General features: G+C 45.2%; 2 protein-coding genes across 3 annotated transcripts; one reads left to right on the top strand and one right to left on the bottom strand.

The window, feature by feature from the left end:
* Nucleotides 1–70: 70 nt before the first annotated feature.
* Nucleotides 71–6,253, top strand: LOC5504374 (proteoglycan 4). The gene is made up of 6 exons (XM_032372697.2): nt 71–478; nt 1,592–2,010; nt 3,087–3,424; nt 3,750–4,130; nt 4,782–4,904; nt 5,160–6,253. Exons 1-6 carry the CDS (start codon nt 384–386, stop codon nt 5,481–5,483), a joined length of 1,680 nt encoding a protein of 559 aa, XP_032228588.2. The 5' UTR covers nt 71–383; the 3' UTR covers nt 5,484–6,253.
* A 748-nt stretch (nt 6,254–7,001) lies between these two features.
* LOC5504376 lies at nt 7,002–25,384 on the bottom strand. 2 transcript variants are annotated; one of them, XM_032372695.2, is made up of 12 exons: nt 24,733–25,384; nt 24,528–24,612; nt 24,374–24,436; nt 23,779–23,852; nt 18,712–18,781; nt 11,537–11,753; nt 10,369–11,202; nt 9,917–10,106; nt 9,487–9,587; nt 8,026–8,087; nt 7,679–7,775; nt 7,002–7,322 (listed from the first exon to the last, which is right to left on the bottom strand). In XM_032372695.2, the coding sequence occupies exons 1-12, from the start codon at nt 24,788–24,790 to the stop codon at nt 7,059–7,061; spliced, it is 2,115 nt and encodes a 704-aa protein (XP_032228586.2). In that variant the 5' UTR covers nt 24,791–25,384; the 3' UTR covers nt 7,002–7,058. The 2 variants fall into 2 exon arrangements, with proteins under 2 accessions (XP_032228586.2, XP_048590660.1); XM_048734703.1 differs by lacking the exons at nt 18,712–18,781; nt 23,779–23,852; nt 24,374–24,436; nt 24,528–24,612; nt 24,733–25,384 and adding an exon at nt 14,552–14,559.
* Between the last annotated feature and the right edge of the window lie 580 nt (nt 25,385–25,964).

The raw sequence follows: 25,964 nt of genomic DNA, 5'->3' as shown, positions 1-25,964 counted from the left end.
CCCATTTTACAAAATGCTGTTTTTTGTTTTCATTTTCTGTGTAGGGGAGAATTGAGATGCAGGGTCCATTAAATGGACATATAATAGTCATGTTTTTGCCGTTTCTCAAAGATTTTATTCCCGTTTTATTGTGTAGTTGTGTAGTTTTATTGGTATACCTGTGGAACTAGTGCCAGTCTTCTACAGCTCTAGTGCGCGCCATTTTTTGAAACGAAATCCGAGGAAGGAGCAAATGTTCTCCAAATCACTCGGAAATTCGCTTCGATTTCAGCAATTCTTTAAACACTCGAATCTCGCCTGGTTTAAATTATGCACCTAGCTTCGTAGTCATGCTATCTAGATTGTGAGACCTGTTTTGGGGGCAAACATTTTCACACTTTCCTATGGATGTTGACAAGGAATTCGAGTTTGAGTGCCCCCAATATTTCGACTTTGAAAATGCGCTGTTACCGGACCAAGACACACCGTTATCACCGGGGTAAGAAATCACAAGATACAATAGCTTTATTAAATCAGTCTTATCACTCTTTATCTTGAAACAATTATACTGTCTAACATAATCGATATTGTTGACTGTTCTACTGTATACTGTTCCAACCAACGACTTGGTTCTAACTTTACAATAAGTAAACTTTTGTGAATAATGTCAGAAAATTTGTAGATTTAGGTTAACTTATATTATTGTAACTTTAACTATTTAACAATACCAAGAATATCATGAATCAGTGAATCAGTGATTTCCATATACAGAGTCTTTTTTTCCCAGCCAAGTCTTCAATTCGATAATTACTTTTTTTATTTATGTTGAGTGAGGCGGTTATTTTGAGGTGAATAGGTTATTTTGGGGAGATGCTTATGCGCTAGTCAATATGGTCCTGGGGAAGGGCGGGGGATTTTGACCCTGTTCAATACAGAGAAAAGCCCCCACCTCTTCAGACAAAACTGCAGTCAACTGCCGCTACCCCTCGGAAAGCAAACTGTAGACAACTACCTAACAATTAGGACAACAAGTCAACTGAAATAAGCCTTTACCTTTCAAAACCAGTACACTTCATCAAGTCTATTTGTACCAATAACTGTGTATGAATATAACAGTTACTAAAAAATGGAATAATTAATCATCTTCATTTGGCCTTAGTTGTCATTCATATTCGTTTTCGCTCATTTTGCTGTGCAGCTTGCCACATGCTGATACAGTACATGGAATTGCTTGCTACAGAAGAGAAACTGTCTCAAACTAGAATCTGTCATGACTTTTGCAAAGTACATTTGTGATGCTATTCACTTGTCCCCAAACCCCCAGGGTGGGGACAAGTCTAAGAGTTGAAAACTGTCAATTCCCCCACCCCCCACCCCCTTGTGACAGATTCTCGTTCAAAAGTGCTCTAAACCCCCACGTTAACTCAACACTTCCCCGGGACCATGGGGTGGTTGTTTCAAATGACTAGTGCATTACTATGTCAAGACTGGTTTTAAATCTAGATATAAGGTTCTTTTTTACAACATGCATACAGCAATAATACAGTAGAAATACTAACTTATTAGTGTCTAGTAGAAAATGGTATTGAAATATTGTATTTTCTTTGTACAGATTAAACAGTTCCTGGTTTGAAAGAGATCACCCTCTCCATGAACCAACAAATCCAGTTAGTCGTGAGGAGGCTCTCAAACCCCTTATCAACCTCAATGAACTTAGGCCTGTTCCAGCCAAAAAACCTGTTCAAAAACCAGCAAACCCTCCAAATAAATGCAAAACGGCAAAGAAATCAATGGGCAGAAATAAGCCTTTTGTGAGGCTAAAACGAGGTGAACATGGGCCCAATATGCAACAGCAGGGAGGAACTAAAACAGCTGTGCAGAGGAAGAAATCTGTTGGTGTTGTGAAACTCAGAGGGAACTCTAATGTTGTGGCAGAGAAAAGGGATATTGTTGGAAATGAATTTAATTTAGGCCAAGGGAATGTTTTTACCCCTCCATGGAGACAACATTATGACTCTCCCGTCAGAGCTGGTGAGTTGGTGTTTTCTTGTTAGGTAGGCCATAGCATGAACTGGCCTTTACTGTATGCCCCTCTCTAGTAAGTGTATTAAAAAAAGAATGCTGTTTATTATAAGTTATAGCATGGCACGAGGGGAATTTAGTGATTAAATGTCCCCGCAACCGAGGGATGATAAGTTGAAGTCCCGACGCAATACCATGATCACCGAGGAAATGAACTCGCACCTACAAGTAATATTAGGTTGGATGAGCGAACACGGTTTAATGGATCAGGGCACTGCATAAACATTGTCCTTTTTATCCCTATAGAGACCACCACATTTTAACGAACAATTCTCAAATCAAACATAGTTGATTTACATAGTTGCTCTACATATCTACAGTTTATGTCTTTGACGTCATTAGCACGCATGCGTACATCAATCAAAACCATCCCACATGGATCCAGTCTAAGGTTGTTTAGGTATCACGAGATCAAATACTCTGTTCTCTCGGTGCAGGGTCTATTCCTGGGCTAATCAGGAAGCTGGAAGGTGCCTTCTATTTGTTCCCCTCGTGGAAACTAGAAATACAAGCATCTTGGTTCTAAATTTCTCTTATGCACTGATGTAGAGGGAAATTTAGAAGACAAAAGAATCTTTTGTCTTTTTCTAAATTTCCCTCATTATAAATGCATGAGGGAAATTTAGAAACTAAATCTCCTTCATCCTTAATGCATGTGGGAAATTTAGAACCATCTATTGTTTTCGAGGGAATTTCATTAGTAATCGTCCCTCAGAAAACAAGAGGTGATAATGGTATTACATAATTTAGAGATTTCTGTGGCACAAAACCAAAAGGGAGGGCAGTAAGAAGAAATATATGCTTCCCCATCCCTAATCTTTTCTTTTAATCTCTTACTGTTCAGATGTGTTTTGATTGATTGGGGGGGGGGGGGGGGGGGGCTATGTCAGCTTTTTCATTTTGTTAATTCCCCCACACCACACCCTGTGCCAGCTGTTCTTATTATTACCTAGATTGGTTTTGTCTTTTTGTTGTCATTGTCTCTTTGGATTGTTCCCAACAAAAAGTACTATGCCCTCTTATAGCCTCATGCAGTATTCCTGAGTCACCTAAAAGCAGCATAACAAAAACAGTTTCACCATCTGGCAACCAGTCCCAACAGCCCAAACATGCGGCAGCACCAAACGCATCAAAGTCAGCTATGACCTCCAGCTTACTCGCGGCGGCACCAAACGCATCAAAGTCAGCTATGACCGCAGCCCTATCATCCTCCAGCTTACTCGCGGCGGCAGCATCAACCCATGCTGCTTCTCTCTACTCTCCTTGCCGAGCCTCACCCAAGGACTCTCTGCTTGCTAAAGCCACTGTTGGCCCTTGCCAGAAAAATCGCCCTCGCCGACTTCTTCCCAAGACTCCACTTGAGGTAGATCTTCCTAATTCATGCTGTAGGTGCATCACTGCTGAGAGTTAAGAATCCTTTTCATCTCAGTCAATACTGACTGCCATCATGTTTTCACTGAATTTTTGTAGTGATGTGTGTGTCTGGGAGGGGGGGAGGTCTGTAAGGCCATTAAGCTGACCATTTTCTTTTAGATATGTCCTCCTAGTAAACAATGTTTCTAAAATGTATTTCATTTCTGTTGACCATCCATGCGCTTAGGGTGGTTCTTCTGAACCCCTTATCTCTTTAGCCTGCATTACATGTGCATGCTGTTGTTTGATCACTAACTGTTGGGGCTTATTTACAGAGCGAGGGAGCCCCTGCAATGATTCCTTTAAGGGCACCCCTCAGGTCGGACAAGGATGACCTGAATTCCCCGCCACTCACTCCTGACGAGACAACATCCAGGGATGCAGAATCCACCACACCCGAACCCACCCCCTCCCCCACCATAGCACCATCCCGAGCTACAACAAGCTGCTCGTCTGCGCGAGAGGAAGGGGATGGCAGTAGTATGAGGGAAAAGTTGGGTGATCTTGAACAACCTCAGGAGGAAACAAAAGTCCTGAGTGTGGAGGAAATGCTGAAGTTGCATAATAAACGAGTCGTGTCGGCCAATGCCAAGTACGACCAGAATGGACGCAGGATTCGGCCAGGCCCAACCTCATTCTGCCCTGCTCCAGATCGGGTGAGTATTGTTGGTTATTGGTAGATAGGGCTACTTACAGCTACTTTAGCTAGCTTATCAATGTTTTATCAATGTGGGTCAAATTGCTGTGATAACCAATAAACATTGTTAGCTGATGTTTTCCAAACTTTAATTTTGTAAATAGGGCATAGCTGTTATTCTTAAGCACGAGGTGGTGAGTTTATGTAGTTTGCCTTTAGCATTAGCCTTTAACTTTATTTGGGAATTAGCTTTCTGATTGGTTCCCATACGGGAATGAGCTTTCTGATTGGTTCCCATATGGGAATTAGTCTCCTGATTGGTTCCCATACGGGAATGAGCTTTCTGATTGGTTCCCATATGGGAATTAGTCTCCTGATTGGTTCCCATATGGGAATTAGTCTCCTGATTGGTTCCCATATGGGAATTAGTCTCCTGATTGGTCCCCGTATGGAAATTGGCTTTCTGATTGGTCCTCATATGGGAATAGCTTTCTAATTGGTTCCCATATGGGAATTAGCTTTCTGATTGGTCCTTATAAGGGAATTAGCTTTCTTATTGGTCCTTGTATGGGAAGTAGCCTTCTGATTGGTCTTCATATTGGAATTAGCTTTCTGATTGGTCTCCATATGGGAAGCTTTCTGATTGGTCTTAATAATGTATTAATCACAGCCGGGTCAGACGGCTGAGGACAAAGCCAAAGCCACCAAATCATCAAGACGATCTGTCCACTCAACCTCGGGGAAGCGACCTTCAACAGTTGCTGAAAACAAGAAACCTTTGCCTAAAAACAAGGTAAAGATAAGAGTTTACAGTAGCTCACTCCAGGGGCGGATTTAGGGGTTCGAAAAATAGGGGGCCAACCAAGGGTTTCAAAAAAGGTTGAGCCGGATTTATTGTTCTTCCGTGGCTTTCCTAACATTTCGTGTTATTTCATTGTTATGCCAAATATCTGAAAATAGTGAGCCCGCTCGACCCACCCCTAGATCTGCCACCGCACTCAATTGAAAGCCTGATCTCTCTTTGTTTACCGCCCCATTTTGTATCTAGAATCGTCGTTCTTGCATCGCGGCCCCTGTAACAACATCCTCGAGTACAACGAGTGACAACTCCAAGGACACTCGTCTCGCGGCCGCCAAAGCCATGAAGCGCTCAATCAACACCGCCGAGATGGAGAAAGCGCAGAAGAACAAGCGGCGATCATGTGTTGTAGAAAGTACAACCACTGGGAAGACTGGGAGCAAGCAGAAAAGACGATCGTGTATGGCGGCACCCCAGGCAGCGATAGACCGCGCAGACGAGGAATTAAAGGACTTGATAGCGAGACACAACCAACGTCTTACATCGAAGAGTTGCTCATCTGAACACAGATGAACACCTCGATGCCTTAATTAATTCGCAGCTACCGTCACAGGCAGCTTTACCCCCTGTCCCCTGAAGCGCGTAGCATGTTTCCTATCCCATAGCCAGCAGTCCACCTATGTCTATTAACTGATGAATAATGTAAAGTGGTCAATGGGTGTATGTTTCACTTAAATTCTCCGGCCGAAGACATAACACACGGAACGTGATGCTGCTTGCACGATTCGCTTGCCCACACGACCGTGAATCGTGATGCAAGCCACGCGGCTAAAATACCTGAATATCTTGTTATAGTCGGATTGTAGAGTTTCTATATACGGTCTTACGAATCTTTGTGAGTCGTGACCCTCGCACAAACCCCTCTCCCCCTCGTGATGACCACGCCTCTTATCCGTCGTAATAAAATTAATTGATGGAATAGGAATAAGGTAATCACTAATAAGAATCATTTGCATCACAAGAATTAGGTGTTTTTAGTGTTGAAGTTCGCGTCGAATTCTTGAACAGTTCCTTGCAAGGACAGCAGTGTTGCGTATCCTCGAAAACGACTAGACTCCTATGAGCAGTCTAACTATCAAATGGAACTTTAAACTTTGTCAAGGAATTAGCAAGTACAGTTATACTTTACTAGTAAGCCTATAATGTAATTGGTATAAGAATCGAAGAATTTGTAGACATATCCAAGTTGACATGATGCACATGAATGTAAATATATTATTGCTAAATTGTTAAATGCGATGTATAGGTTTATTCTCAGACTCCAATAAAAATGAAATCCATAATGACTGTGATGTAGTGAGCTCATGCTCTAGGAGCCGACTCATCAGCACAGGAACCCAGGCCACCCGCCGACCTGCTCAGGAGGGACACCCGAACTGAAGTCTTGCACGTCCCAGCCGCTATGACTGCTCTGCCAGGGGTGTGATCGGGTGAGGCCGATATGATGTGATGTATGGGTATATTCTCAGACTCCAATGATAATACAAATCCATGATTTCCGTGTTGTTTAATGTGATGTATGGGTATATTCTCAGACTCTAATGATAATACAAATCCATGATTTCCGTGTTGATTAATGTGATGTATGGGCATATTCTCAGACCCCAATGATAATACAAATCTATGATTTCCGTGTTGTTTAATGTGATGAATGGGTATATTCTCAGACTCCAATGATAATACAAATCCATGATTTCCGTTTTGTTTAATGTGATGTATGGGTATATTCTCAGACTCCAATAATAGTACAAAGCCATGATTTCCGTGTTGTTTAATGTGATGTATGGGTATATTCTCAGACTCCAATGATAATACAAATCCATGATTTCCGTGTTGTTTAATGTGATGTATGGGTATATTCTCAGACTCCCCATCCCCCCCGTGTTGCACAACAACTAGGCAGATCAGCTGGAATGTTGTACGACAACCGGCTCTGACTTGAGGTCATTTGGTCCCCCATTTCCTTTTTTCAACCCATTACTGTAATCCACGTGGACCAAACCGTATCTTTAATGGAAAGTCAGTCGCATGTGCATTTTATAAGAAATATTTAATATTTACATTTTTATACATCTTCATTGAACATTGTTATTTTCGAGTATTCCCCTTTTTCCCAGGCTGTTGAGGCCTTCTCTTACGGCTCTTCAGCTGCCGATAGCGCGAGGGCTGGGCCGGGGCGTCTTCCTCGGTCTTCAGGCAGCCTTTAGCCATGTATTCCTGTGTATCGGGGAAGCTGAGGTTCCAGAAACCCGGCGGTGTGGAGGGGGGTGGGGAGTATTTTGCACGGTGCCGCGAGCATTGCTTTAAGCGCTTCTGGAGCTCCTCTTGGGGAAGATTGAGGGACCCGTAGTACTGAAGGAAAAAGACAGTGAGGACGACAACGGTTCTAACATGACGATGACGTTTCGGGTGGGTGATTATAATGATGATGATGTTGATACACTGATGGTAATGATGAAAGCGATGTTGTTAGTATGATTATAGCGTTGCTGCTGGTGATGATGTTGGTGGTGGTGATGGCGTTGTTTTGGGTGATGGTGTTGGGGTTGCTCTTGTTGAAGATGATAGCGTTGTTCTTGGTGATGATGATAGCGTTGTTCTTTGTGATGATGATATTGTAAATGATATTGGTGATGGAGTTGTTATGTTAATAATGATGATTATAATGATGGTAGCAACATAGCTGAAAGCTGTTGGCTCTTCCTCACCTGTTCACATTCGCGACATGAGTAGCCGTTTAGCTTTGCACGCTCGTCTTTCCTCCGAACCACCTCGATATTCTTGTAACCAAGATCCTTGGGTTTCCTGTGGAAGAAGATGGATAATCTTCCACTTTTAATTTTTTTCACTTAAAAACAGACCTTGAATTTCCTACTTAATTTTTAGTATTTGAAAGTTTTTTATGTAAATTTTATTTACAGAAAATTCTTTGGCAATTTACTACTGTGTAAAATAGTCAAGGCTTTTCTTACTAGCAAGAGGTTAGCGAGGCTATGACAGTGACTTTAATATCGTACTCCCTAGTGTAAGACATGTGTGTCCAGGTTTTACTTACTTTGAAGGAGACTGGGGCTCTAGGTCTTCAATGAGATCATCCTTCAAGTCAAAGAAATGATCCTATAAAACGATAAAGGTGCTTGTAGAACTGCAATAATTTTTTAAAGTAGGGAGATTTTTTGATTCCGACCAAAGCATGGTGTTTGGTACCTAGTACCTTTTTTCCAGCACTCCACCCCTTCACTCACTAAAACTTATTGGTGTGCTCTAATCTCCTACCCACAGCTTCTCCTGCATAAACTCAGACCCCCCCTACTATACTTTAACAGTCAAGGGGTTTTGAGGGTTTTTGGTGGAGTAACCCCTCAGTTTTTTAGAGACTGCAGTAGGGGCACAACTGAACCCCACTTCTGTTAATGTCTCTGTATCATGTCCACCCTCATCTCTCAGTATTCCACGGCACCCTCATCGCTCAATATTCCACGGCACCCTCATCGCTTAGTATTCCACGGCACCTTCCACGCTCAGTATTTCACGGCAACCTCCTCGCTCAGTATTCCACGGCACCCTCCTCGCTCAGTATCCCACGGCACCCTCCTCGCTCAGTATTCCACGGCACCCTCATCGCTCAGTATTCCACGGCACCCTCATCGCTCAGTATTCCACGGCACCCTCATCGCTTAGTATTCCACGGCACCCTCATCGCTCAGTATTCCACGGCACCCTCATCGCTCAGTATTCCACGGCACCCTCATCGCTCAGTATTCCACGGCACCCTCATCGCTCAGTATTCCACGGCACCCTCATCGCTCAGTATTCCACGGCACCCTCAGCGCTCAGTATTCCACGGCACCCTCCTCGCACAGTATTCCACGGCACCCTCCTCGCACAGTATTCCACGGCACCCTCCTCGCTCAGTATTCCACGGCATCCTCCTTGCTCAGTATTCCACGGCACCCTCCTTGCTCAGTATTCCACGGCACCCTCCTCGCTCAGTATCCCACGGCACCCTCCTCGCTCAGTATTCCACGGCACCCTCATCGCTCAGTATTCCACGGCACCCTCATCGCTCAGTATTCCACGGCACCCTCATCGCTCAGTATTCCACGGCACCCTCATCGCTCAGTATTCCACGGCACCCTCATCGCTCAGTATTCCACGGCACCCTCATCGCTCAGTATTCCACGGCACCCTCATCGCTCAGTATTCCACGGCACCCTCATCGCTCAGTATTCCACGGCACCCTCATCGCTCAGTATTCCACGGCACCCTCAGCGCTCAGTATTCCACGGCACCCTCCTCGCACAGTATTCCACGGCACCCTCCTCGCACAGTATTCCACGGCACCCTCCTCGCTCAGTATTCCACGGCATCCTCCTTGCTCAGTATTCCACGGCACCCTCCTTGCTCAGTATTCCACGGCACCCTCCTCGCTCAGTATTCCACGGCACCCTCCTCGCTCAGTATTCCACGGCACCCATCTCGCCCAGTATTCCACAGCAAGCTACCATCTTGTTACCTTGTTAGATTTGGAGGCTGCTGAAGCGGGAGTGGACGTCTTGATTACATGACCTGTAGTTGTTTCTTCTTCAAATCTGATAGCATCAGGAGACTGTATTTCTACAACACAGAATGCAAAATGAAAAAGGACAGATTCATTCAAGGCCATTGTGGGAAGGGGGCCGGGGGGGGGGGGGGGTTTCCTAACATCATGATGCAAAATCAAGGACTACTTTGCAATCTGAGAATGATCATGATGGTGAACAGGCAAATAAGAACAGCTTCACAAATATCTGTAGAATTTGAAGGACTGTTTTGTCAGCAGCTATGCCAGTCACCGGAAAAGGATATTTCATAATGTATGAGATGTAATTACCTAACAAACTAGGACACAAGAACACATGCTTCTTGTAGAACAAACAAACAAAAGCTAAAAACCAATTATTTACCATCACTGCGATGTCCATCTCTTGATGGCTCCACCCCACTGTCAGCAAACATGTCTTGACAGCTAGTCTCTAGTCTCCCCTCCTCCCCATCACTCAGCAAGAGCACGCTTGCTGATGTGTCATCTGCAGTGTTGGTCTCCCTGTGTACTGGTCTAGATGGGACTTTGAATAGTGTGGTGCGTTGTGTGACCTGAAGTGGAATAACTTTGGATGACATACAACGGGCCGAGGGTGCTAATGTATGAATTACTTTATAAATTAACTCAGATTGCAGCTTTTCAATTTTCAATTGGTGTAAACAGGCACAAAATGGAGTCCTGTAAAATGTGGGTCAAATTCTATACTTTTTCCATATAACACACAGTAAGACTGTGTAACCCCCCTTCCCCCACCCTCCCAGGCACACCCTGGGTGCATTTTAAGTACATCAGTGTTGTTATATAAACTCTCACCTCGGATTCATCAGAACTTGCCCTCTTCCTTTTGGTCCCACAAGGCGTGCCTGACCCCGCCCCTGCGTCATCCTGTGTTAAATCCACCATAGCACACTTACTGCCACCTGCACCACTCTTAGGGCGGGGTTTCCCATTTGAGTACAATATAGTGCTCCTTTCCTGCCAGGTGCCTGATTGTTTGTGCCTCATTGAAGGTGCCGGCTGGAGAATACTTGGTGATGTGACCTCAGATTCAATTTTATGCAGGCCAACTTTACCTTCAACAGCTCGAACTGTATCATTTTTCAATCCTACTTTTTCTCTAGAAGGGGAATAGTTCTCAGCTCCTTTAGAATTTGTCTGACTACAACCTGTTTTTCCTTTGGTTTCTCTACAGTCATTATTTGAATTATGATTTGCTCTTTTCTTACTGAACTCTTCCTTTTCACTTTCCACTCCTGCCCCCTTCTGTTCAGAAACCATAGTTGATTGATCCGTTGACAGCAGAGTGTCCGTGGAATCCCTGAATACAGACTCGGCCTTGCTGGGAATAGTGGGTGATGGCGGCTGGGTATGGGTCAAGTCTATTGGGAACTGTGAGTCCGACACAGGAAGACTGTGTGAGACGTACTTCCTATCCTTGGAACTACTGGCACCATCTGTTATCATACTGAAATCTGGAAGATCGATCACTGGTGCTGGTGCCTGGCTTGAGACCATTGGTGTACTTGTCAGGCAGTCAAATTCTGCATCATCAGATGCTTCTGATCTCTGTCGAGCTGGGTTGTTGGATTTGTTTGTATTGATAGAGTTTGATTTATTGTGACTGATTCTTGCAGCTGGTGAGTTAACCTGGGGAATAGCAAGAGGGGTATTTTATGTTTGCCCTGAAACTAGGCCTAGATACAAAAACCCCAGAAAAAATCATGTCTAAAAATCTGGATTCATGTTTCTTGGTCTACTTGAAACTCTGTTTGGTTTCTTTTTGCTTAACAGCAGTCTTCTGACAAATCAAGTGAGAATTCATGTGCTGAAACTTGAGGCAAATTTCTTCATAACTGTTTGCAAATCTTGCATGTGATTGGTCGAAACAATAATTTCATCCATCTGGTTGTGTTGTAAAATAAATAAAAAAGATACTGTAATTTTATCTATTTCAGTATTATTAGTTTTATTTGGCAATCACCTTGTCCTTGGAACCAAGAGATCTCTTGCCATTGTATCCTTGACTACTGTGGTTACCATGGCTACTCTGTCTGTCCCTTGATGATTGGCTGCTTGTTCTGCCTTCAGGTGAAACCTCTGAGTATCTGATTTTCTTTTGGCCTTTGGATGTTGATAACCTCATCTTTTTGCCTTCATTTTCTTGCATGGTGCAGGACAATAGCTCTGATGACTCCTCCCTACCAAATAACAACATCAATTATCAAATTTTGAACATTTGACTATCAATCAAATATTTTTTTATTGTTAGATATAACTCACATGAAACAACCAAAAAACAGATATGAAGATTTGAACATTTGAAGACAGTAGATTTTAGCTCCCCAGAATTTATGGATTATTGACATGATGTCCACTACGTCTACACATACTCACATGATGTCCACTACATCTACATACTCACATGATGTCCACTAGGTCTACATACTCACATGATGTCCACTACATCTACATACTCACATGATGTCCACTAGGTCTACATACTCACATGATGTCCACTAGGTCTACATACTCACATGATGTCCACTAGGTCTACATACTCACATGATGTCCACTAGGTCTACATACTCACATGATGTCCACTATGTCTACATACTCACATGATGTCCACTAGGCTTACACATACTCACATGATGTCCACTAGGTCTACTCACATGATGTCCACTAGGTCTACACATACTCACATGATGTCCACTAGGTCTACATACTCACATGATGTCCACTAGGTCTACATACTCACATGATGTCCACTAGGTCTACATACTCACATGATGTCCACTAGGTCTACATACTCACATGATGTCCACTAGGTCTACATACTCACATGATGTCCACTAGGTCTACATACTCACATGATGTCCACTAGGTCTACATACTCACATGATGTCCACTATGTCTACACATACTCACATGATGTCCACTAGGTCTACATACTCACATGATGTCCATTAGGTCTACACATACTCACATGATGTCCACTAGGTCTACATACTCACAAGATGTCCACTAGGTCTACATACTCACATGATGTCCACTAGGTCTACATACTCACATGATGTCCACTAGGTCTACATACTCATATGATGTCCACTATGTCTACACATACTCACATGATGTCCACTAGGTCTATATACTCACATGATGTCCACTAGGTCTACATACTCACATGATGTCCACTAGGTCTACTCACATGATGTCCACTAGGTCTACTCACATGATGTCCACTAGGTCTACTCACATGATGTCCACTGGGTCTACATACTCACATGATGTCCACTATGTCTACATACTCACATGATGTCCACTAGGTCTACATACTCACATGATGTCCACTAGGTCTACATACTCACATGATGTCCACTAGGTCTACATACTCACATGATGTCCACTAGGTCTACATACTCACATGATGTCCACTATGTCTACATACTCACATGATGTCCACTAGGTCTACATACTCACATGATGTCCACTAGGTCTACATACTCACATGATGTCCACTAGGTCTACATACTCACATGATGTCCACTATGTCTACATACTGTACTCACATGATGTCCACTAGGTCTACATTCTCACATGATGTCCACAAGGTCTACATACTCACATGATGTCCACTAGGTCTACATACTGTACTCACATGATGTCCACTAGGTCTACATTCTCACATGATGTCCACAAGGTCTACATACTCACATGATGTCCACTAGGTCTACATTCTCACATGATGTCCACAAGGTCTACACACTCACATTATGTCCGCTTGTTCTACATACTTACATGATGTCCACTAGGTCAACATACTCACATGATGTCCACTAGGTCTACATACTCACATGATGTCCACTATGTCTACATACTCACATGATGTCCGCTTGTTCTACATACTTACATGATGTCCACTAGGTCTACATACTCACATGATGTCCACTAGGTCTACATACTCACATGATGTCCACTAGGTCTACATACTCACATGATGTCCACTAGGTCTACATACTCACATGATGTCAACTAGGTCTACATTCTCACATGATGTCCACAAGGTCTACATACTCACATGATGTCCACTAGGTCTACACACTCACATGATGTCCGCTTGTTCTACATACTTACATGATGTCCACTAGGTCTACATACTCACATGATGTCCACTAGGTCTACATACTCACATGATGTCCACTATGTCTACATACTCACATGATGTCCGCTTGTTCTACATACTTACATGATGTCCACTAGGTCTACATACTCACATGATGTCCACTAGGTCTACATACTCACATGATGTCCGCTTGTTCTACATACTTACATGATGTCCACTAGGTCTACATACTCACATGATGTCCACTAGGTCTACATACTCACATGATGTCCACTATGTCTACATACTCACATGATGTCCACTAGGTCTACATACTCACATGATGTCCGCTTGTTCTACATACTCACATGATGTCCACTAGGTCTACATACTCACATGATGTCCACTAGGTCTACATACTCACATGATGTCCACTAGGTCTATATACTCACATGATGTCCACTAGGTCTACTCACATGATGTCCACTAGGTCTACATACTGACATGATGTCCACTAGGTCTACATACTCACATGATGTCCACTAGGTCTACATACTCACATGATGTCCACTATGTCTACACATACTCACATGATGCCCACTAGTTCTACATAATCACATGATGTCCACTAGGTCTACATACTCACATGATGTCCACTAGGTCTACACACTCACATGATGTCCACTAGGTCTACATACTCACATGATGTCCTCTAGGTCTACATACTCACATGATGTCCACTAGGTCTACATACTCACATGATGTCCACTAGGTCTACTCACATGATGTCCACTAGGCCTACATACTCACATGATGTCCACTAGGTCTACATACTCACATGATGTCCTCTAGGTCTACATACTCACATGATGTCCACTAGGTCTACATACTCACATGATGTCCACTAGGTCTACATACTCACATGATGTCAACTAGGTCTACATACTCACATGATGTCCACTATGTCTACATACTCACATGATGTCCGCTTGTTCTACATACTTACATGATGTCCACTAGGTCTACATACTCACATGATGTCCACTAGGTCTACATACTCACATGATGTCCGCTTGTTCTACATACTTACATGATGTCCACTAGGTCTACATACTCACATGATGTCCACTAGGTCTACATACTCACATCATGTCCACTAGGTCTACATACTCACATGATGTCCACTAGGTCTACTCACATGATGTCCACTAGGTCTACATATTCACATGATGTCCACTAGGTCTACATACTCACATGATGTCCACAAGGTCTACATACTCACATGATGTCCACTAGGTCTACATACTCACATGATGTCCACTAGGTCTACATACTCACATGATGTCCACTAGGTCTACACACATGATGTCCACTAGGTCTACATACTCACATGATGTCCACTAGGTCTACATACTCACATGATGTCCACTATGTCTACATACTCACATGATGTCCACTATGTCTACATACTCACATGATGTCCACTATGTCTACACATACTCACATGATGTCCACTAGGTCTACATACTCACATGATGTCCACTATGTCTACACATACTCACATGATGCCCACTAGGTCTACACACTCACATGATGTCCACTAGGTCTACATACTCACATGATGTCCTCTAGGTCTACATACTCACATGATGTTCAGTAGGTCTACATACTCACATGATGTCCACTAGGTCTACTCACATGATGTCCACTAGGTCTACATACTCACATGATGTCCACTACATCTACAGACTCACATGATGTCCACTAGGTCTACATACTCACATGATGCCCACTAGGTCTACATACTCACATGATGTCCACTAGGTCTACATACTCACATGATGTCCACTAGGTCTACATACTCACATGATGTCCACTACATCTACAGACTCACATGATGTCCACTAGGTCTACATACTCACATGATGTCCTCTAGGTCTACATACTCACATGATGTCCACTAGGTCTACATACTCACATGATGTCCACTAGGCCTACATACTCACATGATGTCCACTAGGTCTACATACTCACATGATGTCCACTAGGTCTACATACTCACATGATGTCCTCTAGGTCTACATACTCACATGATGTCCACTAGGTCTACATACTCACATGATGTCCACTAGGTCTACATACTCACATGATGTCCACTAGGTCTACATACTCACATGATGTCCACTAGGTCTACATACTCACATGATGTCCACTAGGTCTACATACTCACATGATGTCCTCTAGGTCTACATACTCACATGATGTCCACTAGGTCTACATACTCACATGATGTCCTCTAGGTCTACATACTCACATGATGTTCAGTAGGTCTACATACTCACATGATGTCCACTAGGTCTACATACTCATATGATGTCCACTATGTCTACATACTCACATGATGTCCACTATGTCTACACATACTCACATGATGTCCACTAGGTCTACATACTCACATGATGTCCACAAGGTCTACATACTCACATGATGTCCACTACATCTACAGACTCACATGATGTCCACTAGGTCTACATACTCACATGATGTCCTCTAGGTCTACATACTCACATGATGTTCAGTAGGTCTACATACTCACATGATGTCCTCTAGGTCTACATACTCACATGATGTTCAGTAGGTCTACATACTCACATGATGTCCACTAGGTCTACATACTCATATGATGTCCACTATGTCTACATACTCACATGATGTCCACTATGTCTACACATACTCACATGATGTCCACTAGGTCTACATACTCACATGATGTCCACTATGTCTACACATACTCACATGATGCCCACTAGGTCTACACACTCACATGATGTCCACTAGGTCTACATACTCACATGATGTCCACTAGGTCTACATACTCACATGATGTCAACTAGGTCTACATACTCACATGATGTCCACTATGTCTACATACTCACATGATGTCCGCTTGTTCTACATACTTACATGATGTCCACTAGGTCTACATACTCACATGATGTCCACTAGGTCTACATACTCACATGATGTCCACAAGGTCTACATACTCACATGATGTCCACTAGGTCTACATACTCACATGATGTCCACTAGGTCTATATACTCACATGATGTCCACTATGTCTACATACTCACATGATGTCCACTAGGCTTACACATACTCACATGATGTCCACTAGGTCTACTCACATGATGTCCACTAGGTCTACATTCTCACATGATGTCCACAAGGTCTACATACTCACATGATGTCCACTAGGTCTACATACTCACATGATGTCCACTAGGTCTACATACTCACATGATGTTCAGTAGGTCTACATACTCACATGATGTCCACTAGGTCTACTCACATGATGTCCACTAGGCCTACATACTCACATGATGTCCACTAGGTCTACATACTCACATGATGTCCACTAGGTCTACATACTCACATGATGTCCACTACATCTACACACTCACATGATGTCCACTAGGTCTACATACTCACATGATGTCCACTAGGCCTACATACTCACATGATGTCCACTAGGTCTACTCACATGATGTCCACTAGGCCTACATACTCACATGATGTCCACTAGGTCTACATACTCACATGATGTCCACTAGGTCTACATACTCACATGATGTCCGCTTGTTCTACACACTCACATGATGTCCACTACATCTACACACTCACATGATGTCCACTAGGTCTACATACTCACATGATGTCCACTAGGTCTACTCACTCACATGATGTCCACTAGGCCTACATACTCACATGATGTCCACTAGGTCTACATACTCACATGATGTCCTCTAGGTCTACATACTCACATGATGTCCACTAGGTCTACATACTCACATGATGTCCACTAGGTCTACATACTCACATGATGTCCACTAGGTCTACTTACATGATGTCCGCTATGTCTACATACTCACATGATGTCCACTGGGTCTACACACTCACATGATGTCCACTATGTCTACATACTTACATGATGTCCACTAGGTCTACATACTTACATGATGTCCACTAGGTCTACATACTCACATGATGTCCACTAGGTCTACATACTCACATGATGTCCACTATGTCTACATATTCACATGATGTCCACTAGGTCTACTCACATGATGTCCACTAGGTCTACATACTCACATGATGTCCTCTAGGTCTACATACTCACATGATGTCCACTAGGTCTACTCACATGATGTCCACTAGGTCTACATACTCACATGATGTCCTCTAGGTCTACATACTCACATGATGTCCACTAGGTCTACATACTCACATGATGTCCACTAGGTCTACTCACATGATGTCCACTAGGTCTACATACTCACATGACGTCCACTAGGTCTACATACACACATGATGTCCACTAGGTCTACATACTCACATGATGTCCACTAGGTCTACATACTCACATGATGTCCACTAGGTCTACTCACATGATGTTCACTAGGTCTACATACTCACATGATGTCCACTAGGTCTACATACTCACATGATGTCCACTAGGTCTACATACTCACATGATGTCCACTAGGTCTACATACTCACATGATGTCCACTAGGTCTACTCACATGATGTCCACTAGGTCTACATACTCACATGATGTCCTCTAGGTCTACACACTCACATGATGTCCACTAGGTCTACATACTCACATGATGTCCTCTAGGTCTACATACTCACATGATGTCCACTAGGTCTACTCACATGATGTCCACTAGGTCTACATACTCACATGACGTCCACTAGGTCTACATACACACATGATGTCCACTAGGTCTACATACTCACATGATGTCCACTAGGTCTACATACTCACATGATGTCCACTAGGTCTACATACTCACATCATGTCCACTAGGTCTACATACTCACATGATGTCCACTAGGTCTACATACTCACATGATGTCCACTAGGTCTACATATTCACATGATGTCCACTAGGTCTACACAATCACATGATGTCCACTAGGTCTACATACTCACATGATGTCCACTAGGTCTACATACTCACATGATGTCCACTAGGTCTACATACTCACATGATGTCCACTAGATCTCTACTCAACTCATGGAGCACTCCTGCAGGGAACGTCCCAAGAGTCCTCAATCCTGTGAACCATGGAGCAATCATATTCAGTTTATGCTTGAGCTGTTTTAGTGACTCTACTGTAACAGAACAAATCAAGAATTGCTTGAAGACGAAAAACAGGGTATACCCAGGGTAACATATGAAAAAAGAAACCAACCTAGAATGCATTGTGAAAAACTCTTGCTAAAGTACTATGCAGAATTATTGCTACAGTGGCTAATTAAATGGTTAAACTCGAGACAAAACTCTTTGAGAGTATGCCAGTGTTTTAGGAAAAGGCGTGAACACTGTGGTTCAGGAGCCTCAACTCGTCTGGCACAGTATGGCCCAACCCGTCTGGCACAGTATAGCTTAACCCGTCTGGCACAGTATGGCTCAACCCGTCTGACACAGTATGGCCCAACCCGTCTGGCACAGTATGGCCCAACCCGTCTGACACAGTATGGCCCAACCCGTCTGGCACAGTATGCCTCAACCCGTCTGGCACAGTATGGCCCAACCCGTCTGACACAGTATGGCCCAACCCGTCTGACACAGTATGCCTCAACCCATCTGGCACAGTATGCCTCAACCCATCTGGCACAGTATGGTTCAACCCGTCTGACACAGTATGGCCCAACCCGTCTGGCACAGTATGGCTCAACCCGTCTGATACAGTATGGCTCAACCCGTCTGATACAGTATGGCCCAACCCGTCTGACACAGTATGGCCCAACCCGTCTGACACAGTATGCCTCAACCCGTCTGGCACAGTATGGCTCAACCCGTCTGATACAGTATGGCTCAACCCGTCTGATACAGTATGGCCCAACCCGTCTGGCACAGTATTGCTCAACCCGTCTGGCACAGTATGCCTCAACCCGTCTGACACAGTATGCCTCAACCCGTCTGGCACAGTATGGTTCAACCCGTCTGACACAGTATGGCCCAACCCGTCTGACACAGTATGCCTCAACCCGTCTGACACAGAATTGCTCAACCCGTCTGAAACAGTATGGCTCAACCCGTCTGACACAGTATGGCCCAACCCGTCTGACACAGTATGGCTCAACCCGTCTGGTACAGTATGGCCCAACCCGTCTGACACAGTATGGCCCAACCCGTCTGGCACAGTATGGCTCAACCCGTCTGGCACAGTATGCCTCAACCCGTCTGGCACAGTATGGCCCAACCCGTCTGACACAGTATGGCCCAACCCGTCTGACACAGTATGCCTCAACCCGTCTGGCACAGTATGGCCCAACCCGTCTGACACAGTATGGCTCAACCCGTCTGGCACAGTATGGCTCAACCCGTCTGGCACAGTATGCCTCAACCCGTCTGGCACAGTATGGCCCAACCCGTCTGACACAGTATGGCCCAACCCGTCTGGCACAGTATGGCTCAACCCGTCTGGCACAGTATGGCCCAACCCGTCTGGCACAGTATGGCTCAACCCGTCTGACACAGTATGGCTCAACCCGTCTGGCACAGTATGGCCCAACCCGTCTGACACAGTATGGCCCAACCCGTCTGGCACAGTATGGCTCAACCCGTCTGGCACAGTATGGCCCAACCCGTCTGGCACAGTATGGCCCAACCCGTCTGACACAGTATGGCCCAACCCGTCTGACACAGTATGGCCCAACCCGTCTGGCACAGTATGGCCCAACCCGTCTGCCACAGTATGGCTCAACCCGTCTGGCACAGTATGGCTCAACCCGTCTGGCACAGTATGCCTCAACTCGTCTGGCACAGTATGGCCCAACCCGTCTGACACAGTATGGCCCAACCCGTCTGGCACAGTATGGCTCAACCCGTCTGGCACAGTATGGCCCAACCCGTCTGGCACAGTATGGCTCAACCCGTCTGACACAGTATGGCTCAACCCGTCTGACACAGCATGGCCCAACCCGTCTGACACAGTATGGCTCAACCCGTCTGGCACAGTTTGCCTCAACCCGTCTGGCACAGTATGACCCAACCCGTCTGGCACAGTATGGCCCAACCCGTCTGGCACAGTTTGCCTCAACCCGTCTGGCACAGTATGGCCCAACCCGTCTGGCACAGTATGGCCCAACCCGTCTGACACAGTATGGCCCAACCCGTCTGGCACAGTATGGCCCAACCCGTCTGACACAGTATGGCCCAACCCGTCTGGCACAGTATGGCCCAACCCGTCTGGCACAGTATGGCCCAACCCGTCTGGCACAGTATGGCTCAACCCGTCTGGCACAGTATGGCCCAACCTGTCTGGCACAGTATGGCTCAACCCGTCTGACACAGTATGGTTCAACCCGTCTGACACAGTATGGCTCAACCCGTCTGGTACAGTATGGCCCAACCCGTCTGGTACAGTATGGCCCAACCCGTCTGACACAGTATGGCCCAACCCGTCTGACACAGTATTGCTCAACTGTCTGACACAGTATGGTTCAACCCGTCTGACACAGTATGGCCCAACCCGTCTGACACAGTATGGCCCAACCCGTCTGACACAGTATGGCCCAACCCGTCTGACACAGTATGGCCCAACCCGTCTGGCACAGTATGGCCCAACCCGTCTGACACAGTATGGCCCAACCCGTCTGGCACAGTATGGCCCAACCCGTCTGACACAGTATGGCCCAACCCGTCTGGCACAGTATTGCTCAACCCGTCTGACACAGTATGGCTCAACCCGTCTGGCACAGTATGGCTCAACCCGTCTGACACAGTATGGCTCAACCCGTCTGACACAGTATGGCTCAACCCGTCTGGCACAGTATAGCTTAACCCGTCTGACACAGTATTGCTCAACCCGTCTGACACAGTATGGCCCAACCCGTCTGACACAGTATGGCCCAACCCGTCTGACACAGTATTGCTCAACCCGTCTGACACAGTATGGTTCAACCCGTCTGACACAGTATGGCCCAACCCGTCTGACACAGTATGGCCCAACCCGTCTGACACAGTATGGCCCAACCCGTCTGACACAGTATGGCCCAACCCGTCTGACACAGTATGGCCCAACCCGTCTGACACAGTATGGCCCAACCCGTCTGGCACAGTATGGCCCAACCCGTCTGGCACAGTATGGCCCAACCCGTCTGACACAGTATGGCCCAACCCGTCTGGCACAGTATGGCCCAACCCGTCTGACACAGTATTGCTCAACCCGTCTGACACAGTATGGCTCAACCCGTCTGGCACAGTATGGCTCAACCCGTCTGACACAGTATGGCTCAACCCGTCTGACACAGTATGGCTCAACCCGTCTGGCACAGTATGGCTCAACCCGTCTGGCACAGTATGGCTCAACCCGTCTGGCACAGTATGGCTCAACCCGTCTGACACAGTATGGCCCAACCCGTCTGACACAGTATGGCCCAACCCGTCTGGCACAGTATTGCTCAACCCGTCTGACACAGTATGGCCCAACCCGTCTGGCACAGTATTGCTCAACCCGTCTGACAAAGTATGGCTCAACCCGTCTGACACAGTATGGCTCAACCCGTCTGATACAGTATGCCTCAACCCGTCTGGCACAGTATGGTTCAACCCGTCTGACACAGTATGGCTCAACCCGTCTGACACAGTATTGCTCAACCCGTCTGGCACAGTATGGCTCAACCCGTCTGGCACAGTATGGCCCAACCCGTCTGGTACAGTATGGCCCAACCCGCCTGGCACAGTATGGCCCAACCCGTCTGACACAGTATGGCCCAACCCGTCTGGCACAGTATGGCTCAACCCGTCTAGCACAGTATGGCTCAACCCGTCTGGCACAGTATGGCCCAACCCATCTGACACAGTATGGCTCAACCCGTCTGACACAGTATAGCTTAACCCGTCTGACACAGTATGGCCCAACCCGTCTGACACAGTATGGCTCAACCCGTCTGGCACAGTATGGCTCAACCCGTCTGGCACAGTATGGTTCAACCCGTCTGACACAGTATGGCTCAACCCGTCTGGCACAGTATGGCTCAACCCGTCTGATACAGTATGGCTCAACCCGTCTGGCACAGTATGGCTCAACCCGTCTGACACAGTATGGCTCAACCCGTCTGACACAGTATGGCTCAACCCGTCTGACACAGTATGGCCCAACCCGTCTGGCACAGTATGGCTCAACCCGTCTGGCACAGTATGGCTCAACCCGTCTGACACAGTATGGCTCAACCCGTCTGGCACAGTATGGCTCAACCCGTCTGGCACAGTATGGCTCAACCCGTCTGGCACAGTATGGCTCAACCCGTCTGGCACAGTATGGCTCAACCCGTCTGACACAGTATGGTTTAACCCGTCTGATACAGTATTGCTCAACCCGTCTGGCACAGTATGGCTCAACCCGTCTGGCACAGTATGGCTCAACCCGTCTGGCACAGTATGGCCCAACCCGTCTGGCACAGTATGGCCCAACCCGTCTGGCACAGTATGCCTCAACCTGTCTGGCACAGTATAGCTTAACCCGTCTGGCACAGTATGGCTCAACCCGTCTGACACAGTATGGCTCAACCCGTCTGATACAGTATTGCTCAACCCGTCTGATACAGTATGGCTCAACCCGTCTGGCACAGTATGGCCCAACCCGTCTGGCACAGTATGGCCCAACCCGTCTGGCACAGTATGCCTCAACCCGTCTGGCACAGTATAGCTTAACCCGTCTGGCACAGTATAGCTTAACCCGTCTGGCACAGTATGGCTCAACCCGTCTGACACAGTATGGCTCAACCCGTCTGATACAGTATTGCTCAACCCGTCTGGCACAGTATGGCTCAACCCGTCTGGCACAGTATGGCTCAACCCGTCTGACACAGTATGGCCCAACCCGTCTGGCACAGTATGGCCCAACCCGTCTGATACAGTATGGCTCAACCCGTCTGATACAGTATGGCCCAACCCGCCTGGCACAGTATGGCCCAACCCGTCTGACACAGTATGGCTCAACCCGTCTGGCACAGTATGGCTCAACCCGTCTGATACAGTATGGTTCGGGCTGAAAACTTTTAATATAGCCTGTTTCTCAGGAACCTATAAGTTATTTTCTCACTTTTTATCATGACCTCGGCTGTGTTTCTGTATTTGTCCCACCACAAGTCTTTACGATGCATCTCTTCTTGTTTCCTGTTATGGTAGCAACATGCATTATGCATAATGTTGTCTTGATACCCTAATTCAATTTCAATATTTTTTTTCTTGATTTTTACTATTTCTTCCTCAGGAGCATGTGGTCATGCAATTTTTATTTTTATTTTGTTTTACTTCTAATCTGAAAATGAGGCTTTTCATCCAATCATAAGTACTATTTTTACACTTTTTAGTGCAGTGAAAGGGTTTCCCAAATAGAAATTTGGATATACAGTATGATCGGATTTCTTGTTTTCTAAGAATGCAAAACTCGAAACTCACATGATTCTAGAGGCTATACAGAGAAAGAAAAAAAAAATAATAGTAATAAATAAAAAGTTATGGCACAAATTCTGGATGTGGGCAGCAAACAGAACCACTAATTCTTGTTATGTGGCCTTATTGACAAGGATGTGTTTCGGGGGTTGGTAACCCTTTGTTTCTTCGACTCCCCCCCCCCCCCCCCCCCCCTCACTTCTTGTAAAAAGTTCAATGACAAAAATGCTATTTGCTATTACCTCTTAATCTTTGCATTCAAATACTGGTTGTCCTTTTCAAGAGCTCCAATCTTGGCATTACAGCTGGTAAGTTGAACAAGACGAAAAGTTGATAGGAGTAAAAAGCACCGGAAACGATCTAATGTGCCTTCAAAAGAAAATATGCTAAGCTTACCTTTCTAAATTCTGCATCATTTTTTCATTTGATTTCCGGAGGTCCTCATTAAGACTCTGCACCCCTTCCAGTCGCGCTTGTAATCCTTATTTAAAAGGCAACAAGAAGTAAGATAAGTAACTTATAAATAAGATGGACCGTATTGATCGCCTTGGCATTGCGAAAACCTTTTTTCTTCTAATTTTGTTTAGCAAATAGATCCTACCTCCAATGTCGTCTTTCAAAGCTTTTCCTAGTCGCTCAAGCAACCTCTGGCTCTCCATACCTCTAGCTAGGCTATGTATCAGCTAAAACGATTGAAGTTTACATTGTTACACAACCATAAACAGATAAACATCAACAAACACACTTCGAAGATCCCGCCATTTTGTCCCCCATGAGTCTGAGCGGTCCTGTTTTACCCGTGATGCTTTGCAGCTATGAAAGATCAATAACAGGGACGCCGTTTATGTTGTGATCAAACGTTCTTCTGTTTATAACTTTCACGTGACTTACTTTGACAACTTTTTTAGATGGATCCTTGAGCTATGATCGAGGAGAAGTATGTATGTGATCGAGCGCACCGGGCGGAAGAGAGAAAGAAGGACCTACCCAATAAGCCATCGACCAAGTCGTTGCCAAGACATACGAAAGACGACGATAAGGTAGCGGTGTTACCAAGTTCGATTATAAACCTATTTACAATACTATATCTTCCGATTCCTTGAAACCTCACCGACAAGCTCGTCTTTCCCCTTAATTTGTCTTTCCCTAGATCTATGTATTTTTGAAGACTAAATGCTGCATTCACACAAAACCATGTTTAGTTAAACAAGGTTTTTCTTTGCCTGATAACTTACCAAGTTTCTCATTGTGTTGAATTCTTACTAGCTAAACGATAACTTAGTAACATGTACAGCACAGTCTATTCAGTTTTGTTCTTGGTTCTTCCCACTCTTGGGAGATTGAGATTTAAACCAGTTTAATTAAACCACCTTTAAACTGGTTTGAGTACTGGTGTGAATGCGGTATAAGATACCATCTTTTATAACGACCCTACGGTTAGCGGCCAGAAAGCCATAAAACTCCCCCGTTGTCACTGAGCCAAACCCCCCTTTAGCGAAAGGCTAGTCTGACCCTGTCCTACAGAGGAGAGCAGGCGCTGGTTTATTCCTCTTTGAGATACATGTCAAAACAGGGATAAATTTGTTCAGTTGTGGACTACTGATAAATAATTATCCTTGTATCTCGCTGATCCACTAGTGTTATTTTACAAGAAAATCTGGAAATGTAGCTCTGTTCACTTTCTCGGTCTTTTGAGTTGGTGAAATCACTCCCCCTGCCCCCTCACCTTTATCATATGGCTGAGAACGAGAACTAAGATAGAGAAGTCCTATTATTCTATATTGTTCATTTTCGCCAGGGACTAACTCTAGTTCTCAGTTTGTAACAAGGAAG

This window comes from Nematostella vectensis, chromosome 11 (genome assembly GCF_932526225.1).
Source record: "Nematostella vectensis chromosome 11, jaNemVect1.1, whole genome shotgun sequence".
NCBI lineage: Eukaryota > Metazoa > Cnidaria > Anthozoa > Actiniaria > Edwardsiidae > Nematostella > Nematostella vectensis.
Note: the sequence above shows the minus strand (reverse complement) of the source record. Positions and strands in the feature narration are given on the sequence as shown.